Consider the following 19,631-nt stretch of genomic DNA (forward strand, 5'->3'; position numbering starts at 1 on the left):
TTGCATTTCTCTGACTGCTAGAGATGGTGAGCATTTTTTCATGTACTTGTTGATTGACTGTATGTCCTCCTCTGAGAAGTGTCTGTTCAGGTCCTTGGCCCATTTGTTGATTGGGTTGTTTGTTCTCTTATTGTCTAATTTTTGGAGTTCTTTGTATACTCTGGATATTAGGGCTCTATCTGAAGTGTGAGGAGTAAAGATTTGTTCCCAGGATGTAGGCTCTCTATTTACCTCTCTTATTGTATCTTTTGCTGAGAAAAAACTTTTTAGTTTGAGTAAGTCCCATTTGTTGATTCTAGTTATTAACTTTTGTGCTATGGGTGTCCTATTGAGGAATTTGGAGCCCGACCCCACCGACTGTAGATCGTAGCCAACTTTTTCTTCTATCAGACGGCGCGTCTCTGATTTGATATCAAGCTCCTTGATCCATTTTGAATTAACTTTTGTGCATGGCGAGAGAAAGGGATTCAGTTTCATTTTGTTGCATATGGATTTCCAGTTTTCCCAGCACCATTTGTTGAAGATCCAGTATATAAATACACAGAACCTTAAGGGCCATTTTCTCCCTGGCCAGCTCTATTCTCAAACCAGAAAAGAAACCATGCTCGATATTGTTATTCCTCTCATATTTCTACTTAACTTTCCTCTGCTTCCCTATTAATTTTTGCCACATTGCTGCTTTGGCTTGGTTGGAAATGTCAGAACAAGATGCATCTCAGTCAGGATGTGACTGTGTTCAAACTGCATAACCTCTTACTTGGCTCCTACAGGAGAAATGCTGTGGGTGCAGTGTCTGTAGTTGGAATTGAGATATATAAAGCATCTGCCTGGTTTCTTCAGCTAATGAGGTTTTGCTGAAAAATGAGTGTAATGAAAAAATGCTGAATGTTGGCAGGACCTACTGATGAAGGCTAATGAGCATAAATGAATGTTCTATAAGGCCCCAAAGCAGAGGCATAGAATGTTTCAAAAGCACTGCCCTTGAGGCAAGACCAGCCTTGGATGAGGTGTGACTTGTTTATTTGTGGGCTTCTTTTTTCCATTTCCTTCTCTTTTTCCTCCATTGCCTTTCTTTCAGTAAGAGGCTTATATAAACCAGCCACAGTAGATTATTTTATGCAGCATAGGGCATATTAAAAATGAAACTAATTAGACCAGGTCTTAGTACAGTGTTGCAAAAGTAAGAATTAGGTGCTGTACATACTGTATAGGTGATTTAATAGAAGAGTTGTCAATTTTTAAATTTAATCATCAAGAACTAAAGCATTATATTCTATCAAAAAGCAGATAAGAAAATGGGGCAATTTGTAGACAACACTTAGAGTTGAGTTGTCTTAAAACCTGATCTCAAGTGGACAAAATGTGCACTGGACTATATTGGTGGGACTTTGTGCCTTTCTGCCCTCCCTACATTGTAACACATTTCTGTAACCATAGGATGGTTAGTTTTATGTGTCAAATTGTCTGAACCATGGGTTACCAGGTATTTGGCCAAACATTACTCTGGATATTTTTATAAAGGTGTTTCTGGATGAGATTAATATCTAAATTAATATACCAAATATATCTGAATAAATTATGCAGATGGGCTTCATCCAATCAGTTGAAGGTCTGAAAAGAACAATAGATATCTAAGTTTAAAAACATAAAAAGTTTAAATATATTATTGGTCCTGTCTCTCTGAAGAGCCTTGTCTAATACAAACCACAGTAGCAGCAGTAGATAACCTGTGAAATATATATTATGGCATGTGCCATATTCATTTCAGACTTGGACATAACTACAGTCAAGTTTCACTCTATCACTGAAAAGCACCCGTGGTAGTACCTCTGAATGATTTAGGTTGAGTGCTTGTTCCATTCTTAAAAGCAAAATTAAAACCTGGTGTTTAATGGTGCCACTCTGTTAACCATAACCGTTTCCAAATATTTCAGTGCAAAAGGTTGACTAGCTTTAAATTATTAAAAATGTAAAAATATGACATTAATTCTTATGGTACATCTACAAAATGGAATATTAAACAGTAAATATGAGGCATGTTCTAAGTGCTAATACATAAGAACACCTTGATATATGATTATAAGTGGGAAAAAATACTAAGAATATTTTACCTTTTGTGTAGAAATGTGAAAAGTAAGAATATATATCCTCATTTGTTTTTATAGATATGAGAAAGAGGATGAATAATTATAGCAATTACCTGGTTGTTAGATGGTGGGGAACTGGATGGATGAGGTGGGAGCCCAGGTGGAATAGATTCACTGAAAATTTCTTCATAATTTTTGAACCTTATGAATGAATTATTTATTGAAAAAAATAGATTAAACATAAAACAAGGAGAAAAAATCTGAGGGCAAATTCACATTAAAGTTTCTCTGTATACCCTTTGAAAGTCTTTTATACTGTTTTATTTATAGCTCCCAGGTGCAAATCTCCTAGCCTTATTACTTTGACCTCATTTGAGTAATTTAAAAACTAGAATCTAGACAGATGTACATGCAATGTCTTAATTACCATAATTTTAAATATTGAGCAGGATGAGTTGCAGTTTTAATACAGGTAGTGTGATCTTTTTTTTTTTTTTTTTTAAGAGAGAGACAGAGAATTTTTTAGTATTTATTTTTTATTTTATTTTTTTATTTTTATCTTTTTTTTAAAAAGGAGGAATTTTTTTTTAAGAGAGAGAGAGAATTTTAATATTTATTTTTTAGTTATCGGCGGACACAACATCTTTGTTTGTATGTGGTGCTGAGGATCGAACCCGGGCTGCACGCATGCCAGGCGAGCACGCTACCGCTTGAGCCACATCCCCAGCCCCGGTAGTGTGATCTTATAGACACGTTATGCTTTGAAAGTTCCTCCTCTGTTGTACACTTAAAATAATTAATATGATGAATTTATTATTTATGTGTTTTTGCTATGACAATGAAAAATATTCAAAAATATAACCTGACTTTATTAGAGAAATGAAAAATTTGAACCAGAATATTTCCAACTACAGATTGTTCGTCTTCAATTGTGATTAACATGATTTGTTACATTCTTTCATAGCTATTTAAATGTGTTATACATTTATTTATGATTATCTCCCTTTGTTTTATATTCGCAAATATTTGGCATGTGTGCTCAAGGGAAGATTTGTGTATTGCCAAAGTTCCTTTTCCAGATCATCAAATGATTATCAATTGCATTTCTTTTAGAACAAAATACTGTGTATATTCCCAATGATAAAAGCAAGCATGGAAGCCCCTCAAGGGGCTTACTCTGTAATTATATAAACTACTTACAAGCATTCCAAAGGCTAAATGACACTTCCATATATGTGGCATATGGTAGTCCATCACTAGTGTTCTGTAACTGGTGTATTACCTGCTCTTGCTAGTAGATACAGAAGATTATAGAACACCCTGATGTTTGGGGGAGTTTGGAGTGGAGATTGGATTGAAAAAATGGGCCAGTCAGACATGAAGGACAGTAAGCAAAATCTTGAGAGGACATAAGTGAGCTATTTTCCTCACTAGTGTCTTCTTAAACAGATGGGAGACAGGCAGGGAACAGTAGGTTGCAGCTAAGTTATAAAGGTGCTTTGGGAATTTGGGCTTTATTTAGGAAACACTGGTTTTTGGAGTACAGAACTAATGTCCTAAATATTAAACAGGTATATCTGTTTACTCACCCATCATTCTTCCTTCATTCATTTAACAAATATTTTTTATCACCTCCTTTATAAAAATCACAGATACAAGAAAATTAACCTGATTGAAATACAGAAGATGGACAAAGGCAGATGTGAGGCAGGAAACCTATTGTATAAACCAATGTTGTGTTTGTTACTGTAGTTGATGAAAAAGCAAATATTTTTGAACACTTCTTATATGTGTATTTGTGTTCTCTATTATCTTCATAATTCCACAAAGTAGATATTTTTATTATTCCTCATTTGCAAATGAGCAAACCAAGGCTTGTTGAGGTTAAGTAACAGAGATTCACACAACAAATAATACTAAAAATATCGTTCATGTAGCAGATCAGAGTTTAAACATTTCACATGCCCTCTTTTGTTTGCTCCTCCCCATGTGTGGAAGGAATTCTAAATATTATTATTCCCATTTTACAGATAAACACAGAATTGAGAAACTTGTCATTCATCAAATAGTAATGATACCTACTGTGTGCAATGATACCTACTGTGTGCCAGGCTTTGAGGACAGAGCAGAAGACAAGGTATATCAAGGTCTAAGGAGTGATTGTCTAGAGGATGAATAATAATAAATAAATATAATTTCTGGAGCTGACAGGTACTGTGAGGTAGACAAATAAGGGTAACATAGTAGAAGGGCCTGGGAATGCCTGAGAGCAGCTTTGGCCACAATGAAGGGAGAAGGTCTCTAAGAAGAAGGGATGATGACTGAGACCTTCATCGTGAGAAGATATTAATTTACCAATCTGAAGGAAAAATACATTTTAAACAAGTGCAGCCAGTCCAAAAACCCCATAATGGGAACACAGTTCTTTCAGTTCAATGTGACTAAAACATGGTGAAGTGAAAGGAGAATGAGAAAGAGGTAGGCTGGAGCTAGATGATGAATGGCCTTATAGGCGATGGTAAGCTGTTTGGTTCTTATTCCGTGGGTGATAGGTGGGGTGGGGTGCTGATGAAATGATATATGATTTATACTTTAAGTATCCTCATTACTACTTGCAGAATGAACTGCTATGAATGGTTGGGGTTTAAGGCTAAGGTAGATAGACCAGTCAGTTGACCAAATGAAAGGTCAGGATGACTTTGAGTAGCGTGGTAGCAGTAGTAGAGATAAAGAGAAATGGTATGTTTGAGATATATTTTGAAGGGGTAGAGGAAATGGAACTTACTGATGTGTTAGTAACACATTAGAGAGTTATAGAGTATACTATAAAAATAGAGCTATTGTTAAGGCATGTTTGAAATAAACTACCAGGTCAGACTTGAAGCAAGACATGGAGCTTTATTTGCCATGGCAGTTTAGAAGGGCAGCAAGCAAATTGCCATTGCAACCCTTGACCCTTTGCAGAAGGTAGGGTACATTTTTACAGCTAAAACCTGCAAGCTACCAGTAATTCAAAACCATAGCCACGTAGGAAGTGGGTCAGAATGACCCAGGTTTGGGTACAGTACTCTGCCCAAGAAAAATGGGAATTAAAAAGAGAACATCTTACATTGTATACGAATAACAGAAATATTTTTTAGCTGTTATGTATTGTCAAACAGGGTGTGCTTAGCAGGAGGTGGGTTACATAGGCAGGGTTTTCACACAGGAGAAATATTTCTTATATGAAATGAATGAAGTGTCCAGTAAAATGGAGTTTGTCTGGTGAAGGCACATGTAGTTTGGCCCATAACACTACATAGAATTCAACCCCTACCTTGTCACTTATTAGTTTTTCTTTTTGTGTGTTTGTGTGCTAAGGATCAAATCCAGAGCCTCATGCTTTCTATGAAAGCACTTTACCACTGAGCTACACCTGCAGCCTCTGAATAAGATATTTTTATTTGTTTGTTTGTTTTCAGAACTAGGAATTGAAGCAGGGGCCTCATACATACTGGGCAAGTGCTGTACCACTGAGCTACACCCCCAACCCTGGATAAGGTTTTAAACCACTCTATGCCTCAGTTTTCTCATCAGTAAATGAGAATAATTATAGTAACCTACCTAAATGAGGTGATTTCATGAGTAAATGGTTATGGGAAATAAGTTTATGGGAAAAAAGAGGAACCAAAGAGTATTACACATTTTCCCCCCAGAGGAAATGGTTCATAGTGCAGTGCTTTACCTGGATAAGGAATGCTTTGAAGGTGAGGAGAGTGAGGATGAGTTCACTTTAAGCTTCCTATTAGATGACCAGTATCATTGCTGAAAGGAATTGATAAAATGGATTTGTATGTGGCTCCTGCAAGTCAAAAACCTGCCCTCTTTCCACACTTTGAGTCCAGTGATTATGAGTCCAGACTCTGCAGTCAAGCTGACTGGGTCTGAATTCCAGCCCTGCCATTTACCAGTTCAAAGTCCTTGGAAGCTTTCTGAGCTGTTTTTGTTTTCTGTTAAGTGGGAATAATAGGTTTTTTTTTTTTAAGCACTTAAAACAATTCCTGGCACATACAATATATAGTTGTTTTTGTAGTTGTTTTGTTGTTGTTGTTTTAGTACTGGGGATTGAACCCAGGGATGCTTTACCATTTAGCCACATCCCCAGTCCCTTTTATTTTTTATTTTGAGATAGAGTCTAAGTTGCCAAAGGTCTCACTAAGTTACCAAGGCTGACCTTGAACTTGTGATCCTCCTTCCTCGAGCCTCCTGAGTTGCTGGGGTTACAAGTGTGCATTACTGCAACCTTCTTAAAGTATAATGCTTTTAAGTGTTTGCTGTTGTTATTTTTCAATACTAAAGGTTGCTATAGATATGAAAAATAGAAAACAAGATTCAAGGTACTTTATGAAGGAGGGATTAATAGGATTTTAGTGACTAATTGAATTTAGTGTAAAAGAGAGTCATCAAAGGTGATCCTGAGGTTCTGATAATATAGTGACCCATTAGGCAAAGTAAGGAATAAGAGCCTATTTGGTGTGGAGATAGGGCTGATAAAGAGTTGAGTTTTATAATTAACTTTGGAAAGAGCCAAGAGAAAATATTTAAAAAGCAGTCTAAAATGTGGGAATCAGAACCAAAGTAAAATTTAAAACTGAAGGTATAAACAAACATTATCTCCTTAGAGATAATAATTTAAAGCTACCAGAGTGAATGAGGTATGTGTGAGGACAAAATAAAAGAAGTGGTATGAATATATGACCAAGGACTTAAATGTGAGGTATTATCTATTTCTAAAGGCAAAGCAGGTTAGAGGGCAGAGTTTCAGAGGCAAGGAGGATAAGGAAATATTTACAGTCTTATATTTTAGAAATGAAAGTAGAAAGAATTGGGTAGTAAATGTTTTAGTTTGTGCAGGCTGCTATAACAAATTACATAAATTGGGTGGCTTATAAGCAATAGAAGTTTTCTAGAAGTTCTAAAAGCTCAAGGAGCTGGCAGATTCAGTGTCTGGGTGTGGATCTGTTTTCTAATTCACAATGGCATCTTCTCATGTCTTCACATGGTAGAAAGAGTTTCTCCCCAGCCACTCCCGTTCATGAGGGTTTCACACCCATGACCTAATCATCTCCTAAAGCACTCACCCTTTAATACCATCAATTCAGGGTTAAAATTTCAACATATGAATTTGGAGGGTAGGAGAGCCAAATATTCAGACCACAGAATTAAGGAAGATGGAAAACCACCATCTTTTAAAAGATGTCAAGAATTCTTTGGGGAAGAACTAACCTATATATAAAATAGGATAATGGATGGTTCACATGTCTTAAAATGGTACAAGGCAATGCAATCTAGGATGACATGGGTTTTAACAGAACATCTCAACAAAGAAGAACCGAGCAACTGTCCTTGGGTGGGTTTGAAAATAACAATAAGTACAACTGCAGCAAGAATTAGTACCCTAAAAGTTGTTTTATGTGTCAGATATTATGTTCATTTGTCTTATGTGTCTAGGTACTGTACTTAGTTCTCTTTCTAAATCATCAATAATTCTCTTAAAGACAATTAATTATATTCTTTGGAGAAATGGAAAATTAGAAAACACCTAAATGTCCAATAAAATAAACATTTATTAAATAAAACATGGTGTATACATATAATTAAAATGCCCTGAAGCCATTTTTCTAATGAGGTAGATCTGCCAAAAATACCAGTGAAATAACTTTTATGTGATAATATACATGTGAAAATTTATCTGTTATTCATCTCTTCCAGTAGGCTTTGAACTCCTCAAAGAAGAACAGTAGACTGTATTCATCTGTAAATGTTAAGGTCTAACATGGATTCCTGTATATTGTTATGCTCTTGGTCAAATGAATGAGTGAATGAATGCATATAAAGTGGAGAATGATGGCACTATACAGAGCTTAAGTATGTGTGCATGTATTATATGTGCATTTGTGTGTGTACATCTGAATATAAAAGCTGAAAATATTGCAATATTATTAGAGAAAATACCATTCAGGAAAAAAGTGATACTGATTAATATTAGGAAGTTACATCATGGGTTTTAGACAACAACGTTGGTAGTTAGAAGAAAATGATAAAAATAGAGAAAAGATAGTTCCAACTTTTGTGGTGAAAGGGAGGAAGTTAACGAGGTGGTATTTTCTGTTCTGAATTGTTTCTGTGGGTGGAGAATGAGGTGAGTAGTCCTACTTGGATGGAAATTGAAGGCCCAACCCCATTATGGTAGATGGTTCCTGAATCACAACTTTCTGAAATGCTGGGCTTTTATAGTTAAGTAGTTCTTTAGCCATCTAATAAACCCAAACCAGATACTTACTGTGATTCAGCATGTATAGTGGCTATTTTAGATCTGAGTACTCTGTCATACAAATGGAAACAACATTATTCTAAACAGGCCTATGATTCAAAAAGAAGATACTAATTTGCCAATTAGAATCTATAAACTGCCTTATTTATTGTTGCTGAAATAACATCTGTATTTTAGTATATGTTTTCACTTAAGAATTCCATAATTACCCTGAAGATTATAGATAATGGCCCACTCTAAGGTTAATCCTGTTTTTGATGAAGTAAATACTAGGTCTCATTGACTTAGTTTTTTTATTTGTTGCTAGAAATCTCAGACTCTGAATAATTTTTTCTCGTACTTTTGAGGAACATTTAATTATGAGCTCTTTATCAAATAAAAATATAATTTATAACATTTTTAATATGTACTTGTTTTGCTGGGTTGTAACATATTTTCTCTTATACATTCATTTAAATCACATGGAATTCTGATACTTTCATCATCATGGTACTTTCATAATGATTCTGGGAACCATCCCTTTGATTGTATGATATTTACTACTGATATATGTATTCTGGTGTTTCTTGCCTGCCACCATACATAAATTCTAGTGGCATATTGAATACTATAGAGAGGAACTGACTGATTGTAAATCAAATGCTTTACAGCATACTATTGGGAATGTTGGATTCATTACTATAAAGGAGTTATATCTGATGAGTATTTTCAGAGCTCCCTAGTACAGTAATTTATTGGTGCTTGTTAATGTTCTCTGTTAATTATATACAGGCTCAAAATGGGGTTCATTTTAACAATGTATAATATATGTTATAGTGAATCTTTTCAACATACAAAAAAAGAGCAGCAAATATCCAATGCTGTCTTTGATTAGAACTATTAAGTCCAACAGCTTGTATTTAATGAACATAATGCTAATTATATAGTCAACTGGGTAGTTCATTCTCATCCATAGGAACTATATACTAGAATAAAGCTATTTCAGTGTATGAAGTACCAAAGGAAATTGACTAAAAAGAAAGAGAATAACCTTATATGTGGTTAAGATGTCAAATGGATAGTTTTAACCCACAATCATTTTCTAAAACAGGAATACATAAATTGGACTTTTATTTTTAGTTCCTCCTCTTCCCTTCAGAGTTAAATGATAGAAAATGACTCTCAGTCCCCAAACTACTCTTATGCATCATTCAAAATAGCCCTGACAGACTAGCCCCTCTGGTGGTGATGAGATTTATGGCTTTCCATTCCTTGGTGTTCCATTACTCTGTCTACACTATCAAATTGATTAGTAGGCAGTGGCAAGCAAGGAAAGAGAGGCTGCTGCTTAGAGCCAGCTGGTGTCCATCATTTTAATGAACTGCTAGAGATAGTTAATATTGTCCTTGATTCTCATTGTAGCTGATGATGACCAAATCTTTTAAAATGTTTTCTCCTCCCTTATTCTGTATTACAGGGCCCACTGGAAAATGATTTGGTGGTTCACGTAGCACTTGTAGCAGAAAGCCAACGGTATGAAATTCAGATGGGTGGTGTGTTCTTTTGTGGGGAGTGGAAAGGGAATAATGGCTTTATGCTTACTGTATTGATATAATAGTAGAGATTAATTTTATAGACCTCTTCACAGGGTTTTAAGAATGTTGTTAACATCATTTTAAGTGCCAGCACAACATTCTTTTCATGTTGAAAAATAATTTTATCTTAGTTCATGTGAATGTTAAAATCTGTGACCATTGCCAGTGATGTCTGGGGTATAGTTATGAGAAATTTGTGAAACACATTATGAGGATTCCCAAAATCAGTACTCATCCTTCCTGCCAGCCTCCAAAGCACATATGATGCTTTGGAGAAAATCTAGGAGGGCTTCTGGATTCCAGTATAAATTGCATATTGCTGATTTAACAAATGTATAATATGTTCCAAGTTAATGTAGTTCATAGTCCATCCCCTCCATCCCCTTTAATCTTCTTCATTCACCATTCCCTAAACTATAAATGCATTGTTTAAAATCTCTCTCTCTCTCCCTCCCTCCCCCCTTCCCACCTCCCTCCCTCCCCCTATGTTCTTTAGCCTTCAAGTTTTTCTTAACACATATGGTATTCAAACTCAAACTCCTCAGCAGGTGGAACCCATTCAGATATGGCCTCAGCAAGAGCTTGTGAAAGTAAGTGATTCTGCTTCTGTGCTTTCTGGCTCCTTTGTGGAGGAAATAGAGCATAGTGATTGGACTTAGTTTATAAGCAAGATGCATTGTTAAAATCTAATTCTGGGATATGATCATTAATACCAAGGTTTTAAAGTAAGTTAGAAGTCCATTATATTGGGTATTGTTAATTTAATGCATTGTATTGTGAACATTTTATATAGGTCTTACTGATATTTTACTCCTTGCAAAAATCTATTACCGACTTACACTAAGCACTTAAATTAGTCTTAATTTTAGTTGTCATATATAAAACTATCCTTTATATTTTGATTTTTTTCCATTTTTATTCACCGTTAAACTCATCTGAATTTTTTTTAAAATCACTACTTCCCCTTTTCTCTTGTCTTACAACTTAGACTCTGAAGTAATTCCTACTCCTTTGGTTTGGTGGGTCTCAAAGAAATTATAAAATAATGTTTGAATTTACTTTTGATGTAGTTATATGCCTATTTAGGATGAGCTTAAAAGGTAGGTTTTGCTCTGCAGCTGGATCCAAAAAGTGCCTGTGTTTATGACTATTCTTACTCATTAGAGACAGGAAATTGTTGACTCATATTTACTCATAAACTATCATTTTTATTTGGTAATTTTTAAAAACAATACAGTAACAAACTCCCCAGAGTTTAGCACAAGTGTTTGTAACAATTTCTGTCAAGTAATCAAGGTTAAGTTGATTATAATATAGTGGTTGTGGTCAAAGCCTTCATGCTACAAGAGAATGAAGGCATAGAGAAGTGAGGTGCACATTACATGGGAAAATGCAGGACCCCATAATTTCTGGTCACCAGGCTGGATCTGTAGGCAACACAACCCAGAATCTGGCTGTCAGGTCACCAGGAACACCACTTCTTAAAGGGTCCTTATACCTCCTAACAAACTTAGAGTCTTACCGTCTTCCTAGTACATAAGACTCCTATGAATAACTAACATTTTAAAGTTATACCAAGATGTAAATGATGAGGAGCTATATTTTAAAGTAGAAGATGATACATGAGATCAAGAGGGAAATGAAGAACTACAAAGCAAGGATAGGAAGCAATAGGAGAAAAGTATGCCCGAATCTAAAGCTCTCACACAGTGCCCTTGTCTGAATAAGGTTATACAGATAGTTCCTTATGACAAACTTTTATGGTCTTTCACTGAAAGGTCTAGAGAATGGTGACAAATGGTTAGTCTTTCATGAATATACCCTTAAAGTAAATTAGCCCAAATTCATTTTTTCAAGTCTAATTAATATTAGCAAAATTGTTTTATGGTACCTGAGTCTACCAGATAACATACAGTCAAGATGTAAAAGGCCAACATGGCTAGCAAATTATCTGAATTTGACATTTTATTCATTTATAAGCAGACACTTGCTATATACATAGCTCTGTAGGACACTTAAATGACCTTTGAGTCTACTGGTATGGAAGGAAAAAAATAGTTAATGATAGTCTATTTGATAATTGCTATAATAAGTGTTTGTACAATGTGCTGTGGCATCACAGAGGCTTATATTTTATTGTTTTAAAGAGGGTGTTAACAAATTTGCTAAGAGCCAAGTATATGATGCATGGCATTTTTAGTCTAAAGGTGACGCCAGCTAGCCATTGAGATGATATGATTATATTAAGATTTGCATTCATATGGATATTGGACTCCTGCTGTTCACCTAGGCCGGCTACGGGACTCCTGGAGAGTTCCCATTGGTTGGGGAAGTACAGTAGGAGGGAGTTCCGGGGGAGGAGCTCTCTCTGCGGGTCCGGGAGGAGGCCGCGTGGGTGGAAAAAATCTTCCCGGGCGCTTACCGGACATTGGCGGCAGTTTCAAAAAATAAACTTTGTTCCTGCTTGAGTGGCTCGTGATTTTGTGCCCAGCCAGACTGCGGCACAAATTATTTACAATTTGGTTGTGTGGTATGGCTAAAAAGACAGATTTGTAACCAAGAACCCAGTTTCCCTATGCATGTGTTAAGAAGGAAGATTGTTCTTTGTGGCTGCAGCCTTTGTGTTCCAAACTAACTCCTCTTTGAGATTCTATCAACTAAAATGTATTGCTTAGCATACTGCTCCATATAAGTCTTCCTTTTGAAAGTAAAGGTATTTCCTCAATCTTAGTTGATGCACACATCTCTACTCCAGTAACTGATCCTTTTCCTCTAAGAAGCTACACCCTCTTTCAACCCGCTGAAGAAGATGTGAGGGCAAAGAGCTGAGGGCAGGACTTCTATAGTGTGAGGTTGATGCTCACAGTGCAGCCACTGTGGTGTGATTTGCTTCATGGTGGTCTGAACACAGAGTTCTGCTGTATGGTGCAGACTTAGTATGAAGTACTTCTGCATTTTTATGTGGTTTGGACAACTATGTATTTCAGTATTAAATGGTGTGAATGAATATAAGGTGGACAGCATTATCTGTACCCTAGAATGCACTGTCTACATGGTCACAGACCTGCTGTAATATAGTTTAGAAAGCTAAGGAGAATCCTTTTACTGTATTAAAGAGTACTATTTGAGAGTTCTCAATCTTGTAGGGTTGAGAACCCTAACTTGTGCATGATTAATTTATATAACCACTTGTCTAAATGAAATCTAAAATAGTTTAGACATACTTTTATTTTTTAAAATATTTGAAAGAAAAGGGGACTCCATCTTGTGTTCTTGCTATAGTTTCAATGCAGCCATGTAATATAATGCTTATAAAGTATTTTTTTTCCTGGCCTGTTGACTTTGTCTAAAACCAGTGCTATTCTAGAATCAATATTCAGAGCACAGTGGCTCAGGAGGACATTCAGTTGTTCATCCATCAAGTATTCCTGAGTACCAGCTATATGCCAGGCACAGAGCCAACTCAGGGGATGCTATCCTTGAAGAATGTACAATGCCAAAGGAGACAGAGAAACAGCTAACTGTGACATGACAGACTATATAAAGAACCTGGAAACAACATTAATTTTGTATATGATGAAGTTGTTATTTGCATCAGTTCAAACCACAATCAGCAGATTGTGCAGATACACTTGCTTTGATTTTTCATTTAAAAAAAAATTTAGGTTAGATTTTGTTTTTTACCTCATCAAATACAAAAATAAATTATAGACAAATTACAGTTTTGAATATTTTTCAGGTAATCTAAATATAAAATCACCAGAATAAAAAAAAATAGAATACTTATATGGTTATTGGGAGAAGTCCATTCTTAGAATGGTACCAGTGCCAGGAAGCCACTCAGAAAACAATTGAAAAATTTAACTAAATATAGCATAAACAACCTAGTACATCAAAGGGGCTTGTGAAACATTCTAGTAGAAAAATATTTATATTTAAATACCACATGCTGAAATGATGTTTGACCTACTATGTAGTCAGTCTCACATTTCATAACAACATTGAAGAAGAGCAAACTGGTAGAATATTCAAAGGGTAATATCCTCAAAATCTCTTATAAATCAAAAAGAATGACAGATATCCAGATGAAAAGAGAACAAGTGAGAAAAATTATAAGAACTTTCAAAAGTAACTTAATATATCAGAAAATGTTCAACCACAAAATATTTCAATATATTAGTTCAAAAGTAATTTGAAATATCATTTTGATCGAAGAGAATGACAAAAAAGGCCTATGTGCTATAAATGCCAATGTAAATTAGCACATTATTTTAGAGGGTAACCAATCAGGCATTGTGTTTCAGAGAGATGGTACATTCTCTTTGATCAAACTAGTTTGGGAAATTATCCTGCATATGTAATTTCCTACTGTCCAGAGATGTTAATTGAATTATTTTTAAAATAACAAAAAATTGATGGGGTGGATGTTAAATGGATTAAGGGTATCTTAGTTGGATTAAATGCTCATCTCTGGCATTGATTAACTCCTAATTCATTCTAACTATTCATTTTTACTTTATATAAATTCTAGAACTTTCTGCTCCACTGTGGCACCCTCTTTTCTTATATTTCTACAGACTTTTTCTTCTTATTTGTTATATTTCTTTAGTCATTTCAACATTGAAATGTAAAGAAAATGCATAGACTAATTTTAATATGTTGAAATTGGAGCAAAACAATATTAAGTTTAAAAATTAGAATACTAGACAGATTGTATATTACATGAATGTGTAAGGGGTTAAAAGAGTATTTATATTGGAGTTGGGGTTGTGTCTCAGTGGTAGAGAGCTTGCCTAGTAAGAGTGAGGCACTGGGTTTGATCCTCAGCACCACATAAAAATAAATAAATAAAGGTATTGTGTCCATCTACAACTAAAAAAATATTTTTTAAAAAATAATATTTATATTATCAGAAAAATCAATAAAGATTCCATTTTGGTGGGAAATACTTGGAGGTGGACACCCAGGAGATGTATGATCCTGTTTTATTTTTTCTTTGTTTTTTTAACTAAAAGTAGTCAAATTGTTCTAATGACACAGGAGTAATTTGTCTCTTTGAGTTCTTTTATAAATCAAATAGAGCCATTCAAGTTGAACATTTATGACAACATAACAGCAATGTCAAATTTTAGAATGTTCATTAGTGGATCTGCAAACGTTTTGTTCTTAAGAACTTAGTAACCCAAAATCTAGGTTGACAGCTTTTGCTGGCTTGTAGTCCTTGGAAGAGGTTCCCCTGGTCTCTTTTTCTCAAGAAAGACCATAAATTAGCAGGATAATAGTCAAGGGGAAGAAAATAGGAAAAACAAAAGTGTTGATTCCTGCCTGATTCTACTTCACAAACTGTGTGTTACAGGCTTATTTCCACCTGGGCATCAATGAAAAGTTAGGACTTTCCGGAAGGCCAGATAGGCCTATTGGCTGCCTCGGTACATCAAAGGTACTCACAAATTTTTCTTATATATGTATTTTAATTATAATGTCACCTCTAAAATGATTTGTGACCTGTTATCCATCCATTGTCATATTGCACTATGTACTTAGGCTAATTATCTGGATTATTGTTTTCTGCAAGTAAATCTTATTTTTCATCATGTCACAGGAGCTTTCTGGGAATCTCACTGCTATATTATTTCTAAGCTTTGTAAAATACTTTATTTATAACAATACTTACTCAAACACAGACTTTTCTTAATAAAGGTGGTTTACTTTATTAGCATACTAATTCAATCAGGACATTTAAAAAATAGTATTATGTGGTTTTTATATGATTTATTTGCTTTCAGAATTAAGCATCAATTTAATATCTGAAAGACTTAAGATACTGCACCTTTGCCTTTAGTATGTTTTGTGTTGTTTTTCTTTTTTTTCCTTATAGATTTACCGTATTCTGGGAAAGACTGTGGTTTGTTACCCTATCATCTTTGACCTAAGTGATTTCTACATGTCTCAAGATGTTTTATTGCTGATAGATGACATAAAGGTAACTTTAGACTGCCTTTTGATTGAAATGGGATGACATTGTTTCCACTGATTTTATCACATGTTGTTAAATTGAGTGCTCCTGGGTGTTTATTAACACAGTGTAAAATACGAAAGTAAAGCAATACCATTGGAGAAAGAGTTTAGGTTACTTGCAGCATTAGAATAATAGATGGAGTATGTCTTATATCAAATAGTATGACATTGCTTGTTATACCTTTCTACAAATGGAATGAAAGATAAAGTTTTGTAAAAGCAGATAGAGAACTATTTGAAAACTCTATGATAGTAATAGTTTCATCTCTTTTTGAACAAAAGTTGAATTGGCAGAATAATTATGAAGAATGTCCAGGAAGACCTCAACTAACTCATATCTCTGTAAATTAAAACCTTCTCTACTCCCTTTCCTACTTGTAAAGTAGAGAAGCTTGGAATCATGGTCCAGAGCCTGAAATCTGGAATCAAATTGCATTTGTCAAAATGTTGACTATCACTTATCAGCTGTGTGTTCTTAGGCAAGTTATTTAGCTCTTCTGTACCTCTGCTTCCTTATCTGTAAAACTGAATAATAATAGGGTTGTTCTAAAGATTGAGTTAGTATGTGTAAAGCATCTAGAATAGTGCCTGGCATGGGATGAAGTGTTATATAAATCTTTGATATTATAATGATAATGATAGGTAGGTACATAAATAGTTAAAGAACTCCTTCCACTTTGCTGATGGTTTTAATTGATTCAATTCAGTCTCTCCTACCTGTTGTAATATAAATCTGCAGTAACATGGAGTGAGAATTAATGTTCTGAATGTTAACAGGTGGCTTTGTTTTCTTTCTGGTACCATTCCTAGACTGTATTATTTTTAGGCAAAGAGAGAATAAACATGTGTATGAGCAAGGAAGCCTTAAAACATGGGTGATATATATGATTACTTGTAAGAACAAATTTTGAAATCAAAATGATTTCTGTACTTGTAAGTAGTCTGAGTTATTCAAGGTTTAATTGTGAACTGTTTTGATATTTAAGAGTGTTGTTGGCTCTTTGCCTCACATGGTTAAGGATCTTAATTTGCTCAGATACTGTGCCATTACACCATACCTTACTCATATTTTGATAGAATGCACTACAGTTCATTAAGCAATATTGGAAAATGCATGGACGTCCACTTTTCCTTGTTCTTATCCGGGAAGACAATATAAGGTAGGTTGCTGAAAGAAGTAAAATGCGTGTATCTTACAGTCATTAACACAGTAAACCCTTTGGAAGCAGGGCCTCCTTGTATTTTTTTGTATCCCTCTATAATCATGTAGCAGAGTGTTTTGCATATATGAAATACACTTAGTATTTGATTATTGATTTCCCATTATGTTGTTAATATGCTCATTTGTTTGCCTCTTTTATTTCTAGAGGTAGCCGGTTCAACCCCATATTAGATATGCTGGCAGCTTTTAAAAAAGGGATGATTGGAGGAGTCAAAGTTCATGTTGATCGTCTCCAGGTAGTCTCTTGAATTTCAGTGTGTTTCTGTTTTTAGGACAATTAATCTGAAATACAGATATTTCTTAATATATGTTCTATTTAAGGTTTTTGTCCTAAAGTTTCATTATGTATTTATCTTCCTATTCCTGTTGTCACTATCCCAGTTTATCTGATTGATTATACCAGTCAGTTGCTTGAACATTTTCAGTTGTTTCCTAAGCAGAATGTTAAGGTCAGAGAAGCTCATCTTTAACCTCATTTTTGCATTTGAGGAAGCTGGGGTCCAGAAGTACAGAAGTGACCTGCTATGTAATCTTGGGATTGTAGGCACAAGTTAGTTGACTGTTGATTCAGTGCTCTTTTCCTTTTTCTACTACAACATCAACCAGGATTTTGTAGTAGAAATCCTCATTCCATTTGAACATCACAGCATTATTTTCACATCTCATAAATTACGTGAACCCTCTTTTGTTCCCTGATAGTCATAGCAGCTTCTCTGTCCACCATTATCTCCTACTAAATACTTTTTGTGCTTCAGCCAATACAAATTAATTACTGTGCACTGAATTTTGTGGAGTTCTGCCCCTCTGCTCATGCTGTTTCTTGTGCTGGGAATATTCTTCCTTTTAAGATCTCTGGATTTTGAAGTCTTAGAAATTTTAAAGGCCAATTCTGCAAAATGACCCAGACTAGAAATGACACTTCTCTGCTTTACCATACTTTTATGACCTTTAATTTAGCTATTTGAATTGTAGTCCATCATGAACTTACATGTCTTATTTTCTACGAAATAATTGTGATAATCCCACAGGGTCTTTCACATAGTAGGTGCTCAATTTTAAGAAAGGAAAATTTACAAGGAGGACCTATGCAGGTGGTGTTATAAATGACGTGTTTATATACCCATTCACTGGTAGTTGCATTTTTTAAAAACATTTTTTTAGATGTTGATGGACCTTTATTTTATTCATTTATTTATATGTGTGCTGAGAATTGAATCTAGTGCCTCATACAGGCTAGGCAAGTAAGTACTCTACCACTGAGTCACAACCCCAGCCCTGGTAGTTGCATTTTGCATACTTAATGATTTTTTCCTAAATTATAATTTTTCACCTTATCTTTTGTTGCTTTGTCTTTTTGTAATGCTTCTGAGCAATTTCTTATATTTTAATTTTGTAGCTCTTCTATTGAGTTTTACATTTTGCCTATTATGTTTTTAATTTTTCCTTTTCATAGTAGCCTGCTCTTGTTTTATAGATGTCACATTTTGTGTTGTTTTTTAAGGATATGAACTAAAAGTTTTTGAAATTTCCCTCTCCTCTATATTATCCCATTGATACTTTTTTTATTATTTCTTTTTTTGCGGTGCTCAGGATCGAATGAACCCGGGGCTATCTGCATGCTAGGCAGTCACTGTACCACTGAGTCAGATCCCCAGCCCCCTGCATTAACGCTTTCAGGTTTCTTTTTCTCAGTCTTTCATGTTGAAGATATTTTTCATATATCTGGTAATCTTTAGCTATCCATTCATTTGTAAGAATAAAGGAGTAAAAATTTTATAGGAAGCTATGTTTGGGGAGAAAGGATTCAAGGCTTGATGAATGTCCTTATAAATTGGTCTGGTGGCAAAAGCCTCTGTGAGGGAAACCTCTAGGTGCCAATATCTGGAAGTCTTTTCTCCAGGGCTCTTCAGTTTCTCCAAAAAACAAACATGTCATGACTAAATGATACACACTTTCCTTCCATGTCCTGAGAACAGGGTAGGAGAAGGGACACAGAGGTCCCACTGGGAGGTATGTAAACTGTCAGCTCATCTATTTTTAATTCTTGTTTTTCCTGCCTTCTACTATACTTTATTTTCTTGATACACAGCTATTAACCAGAGAAAAAGGGCTAGGATTGTAGCTCAGTGGTAAAGTACTTGCCTAGCATATATGAGGCCCTGGGTTTAATTACCAGCACTGAAATAAATAAATAAGAGAAAAATCCTCTTGTTTCCCCAAAATTAGGGTGATACAAAATTCTTAGCTGTTTAGGGAAGGAGGTGGAAATTTCAAATTACAGCCACTTTATAATAATGTCCAAATCCTACTGTTTTTAGCTCCCTCTCCCCTACTTCCAACAGTATCCTGGGCATCCAGGTCCTGAGGCTCTTCTCTGTACTTCTTGTCCTAATGAATTTATACTTCAGTGGGTTTAC

At 35.0% G+C, this 19,631-nt stretch overlaps 1 protein-coding gene across 4 annotated transcripts in view; it reads left to right on the forward strand.

The window, feature by feature from the left end:
* Phkb (phosphorylase kinase regulatory subunit beta) overlaps nt 1-19,631 on the forward strand; it is a 233,980-nt gene that overhangs the window by 171,032 nt on the left and 43,317 nt on the right. For all 4 annotated transcript variants that reach the window (XM_071604776.1, XM_071604779.1, XM_027939134.2 and 1 more), the window contains 6 exons: nt 9,857-9,912; nt 10,471-10,564; nt 15,331-15,414; nt 15,853-15,957; nt 17,070-17,152; nt 17,360-17,450. In XM_071604776.1, the coding sequence (XP_071460877.1) occupies nt 9,857-9,912; nt 10,471-10,564; nt 15,331-15,414; nt 15,853-15,957; nt 17,070-17,152; nt 17,360-17,450 (513 nt within the window). The remainder of the gene's footprint in view (nt 1-9,856; nt 9,913-10,470; nt 10,565-15,330; nt 15,415-15,852; nt 15,958-17,069; nt 17,153-17,359; nt 17,451-19,631) is intronic.

The sequence above is a fragment of the Marmota flaviventris genome, chromosome 18, assembly GCF_047511675.1.
Source record: "Marmota flaviventris isolate mMarFla1 chromosome 18, mMarFla1.hap1, whole genome shotgun sequence".
Taxonomy (NCBI): domain Eukaryota; kingdom Metazoa; phylum Chordata; class Mammalia; order Rodentia; family Sciuridae; genus Marmota; species Marmota flaviventris.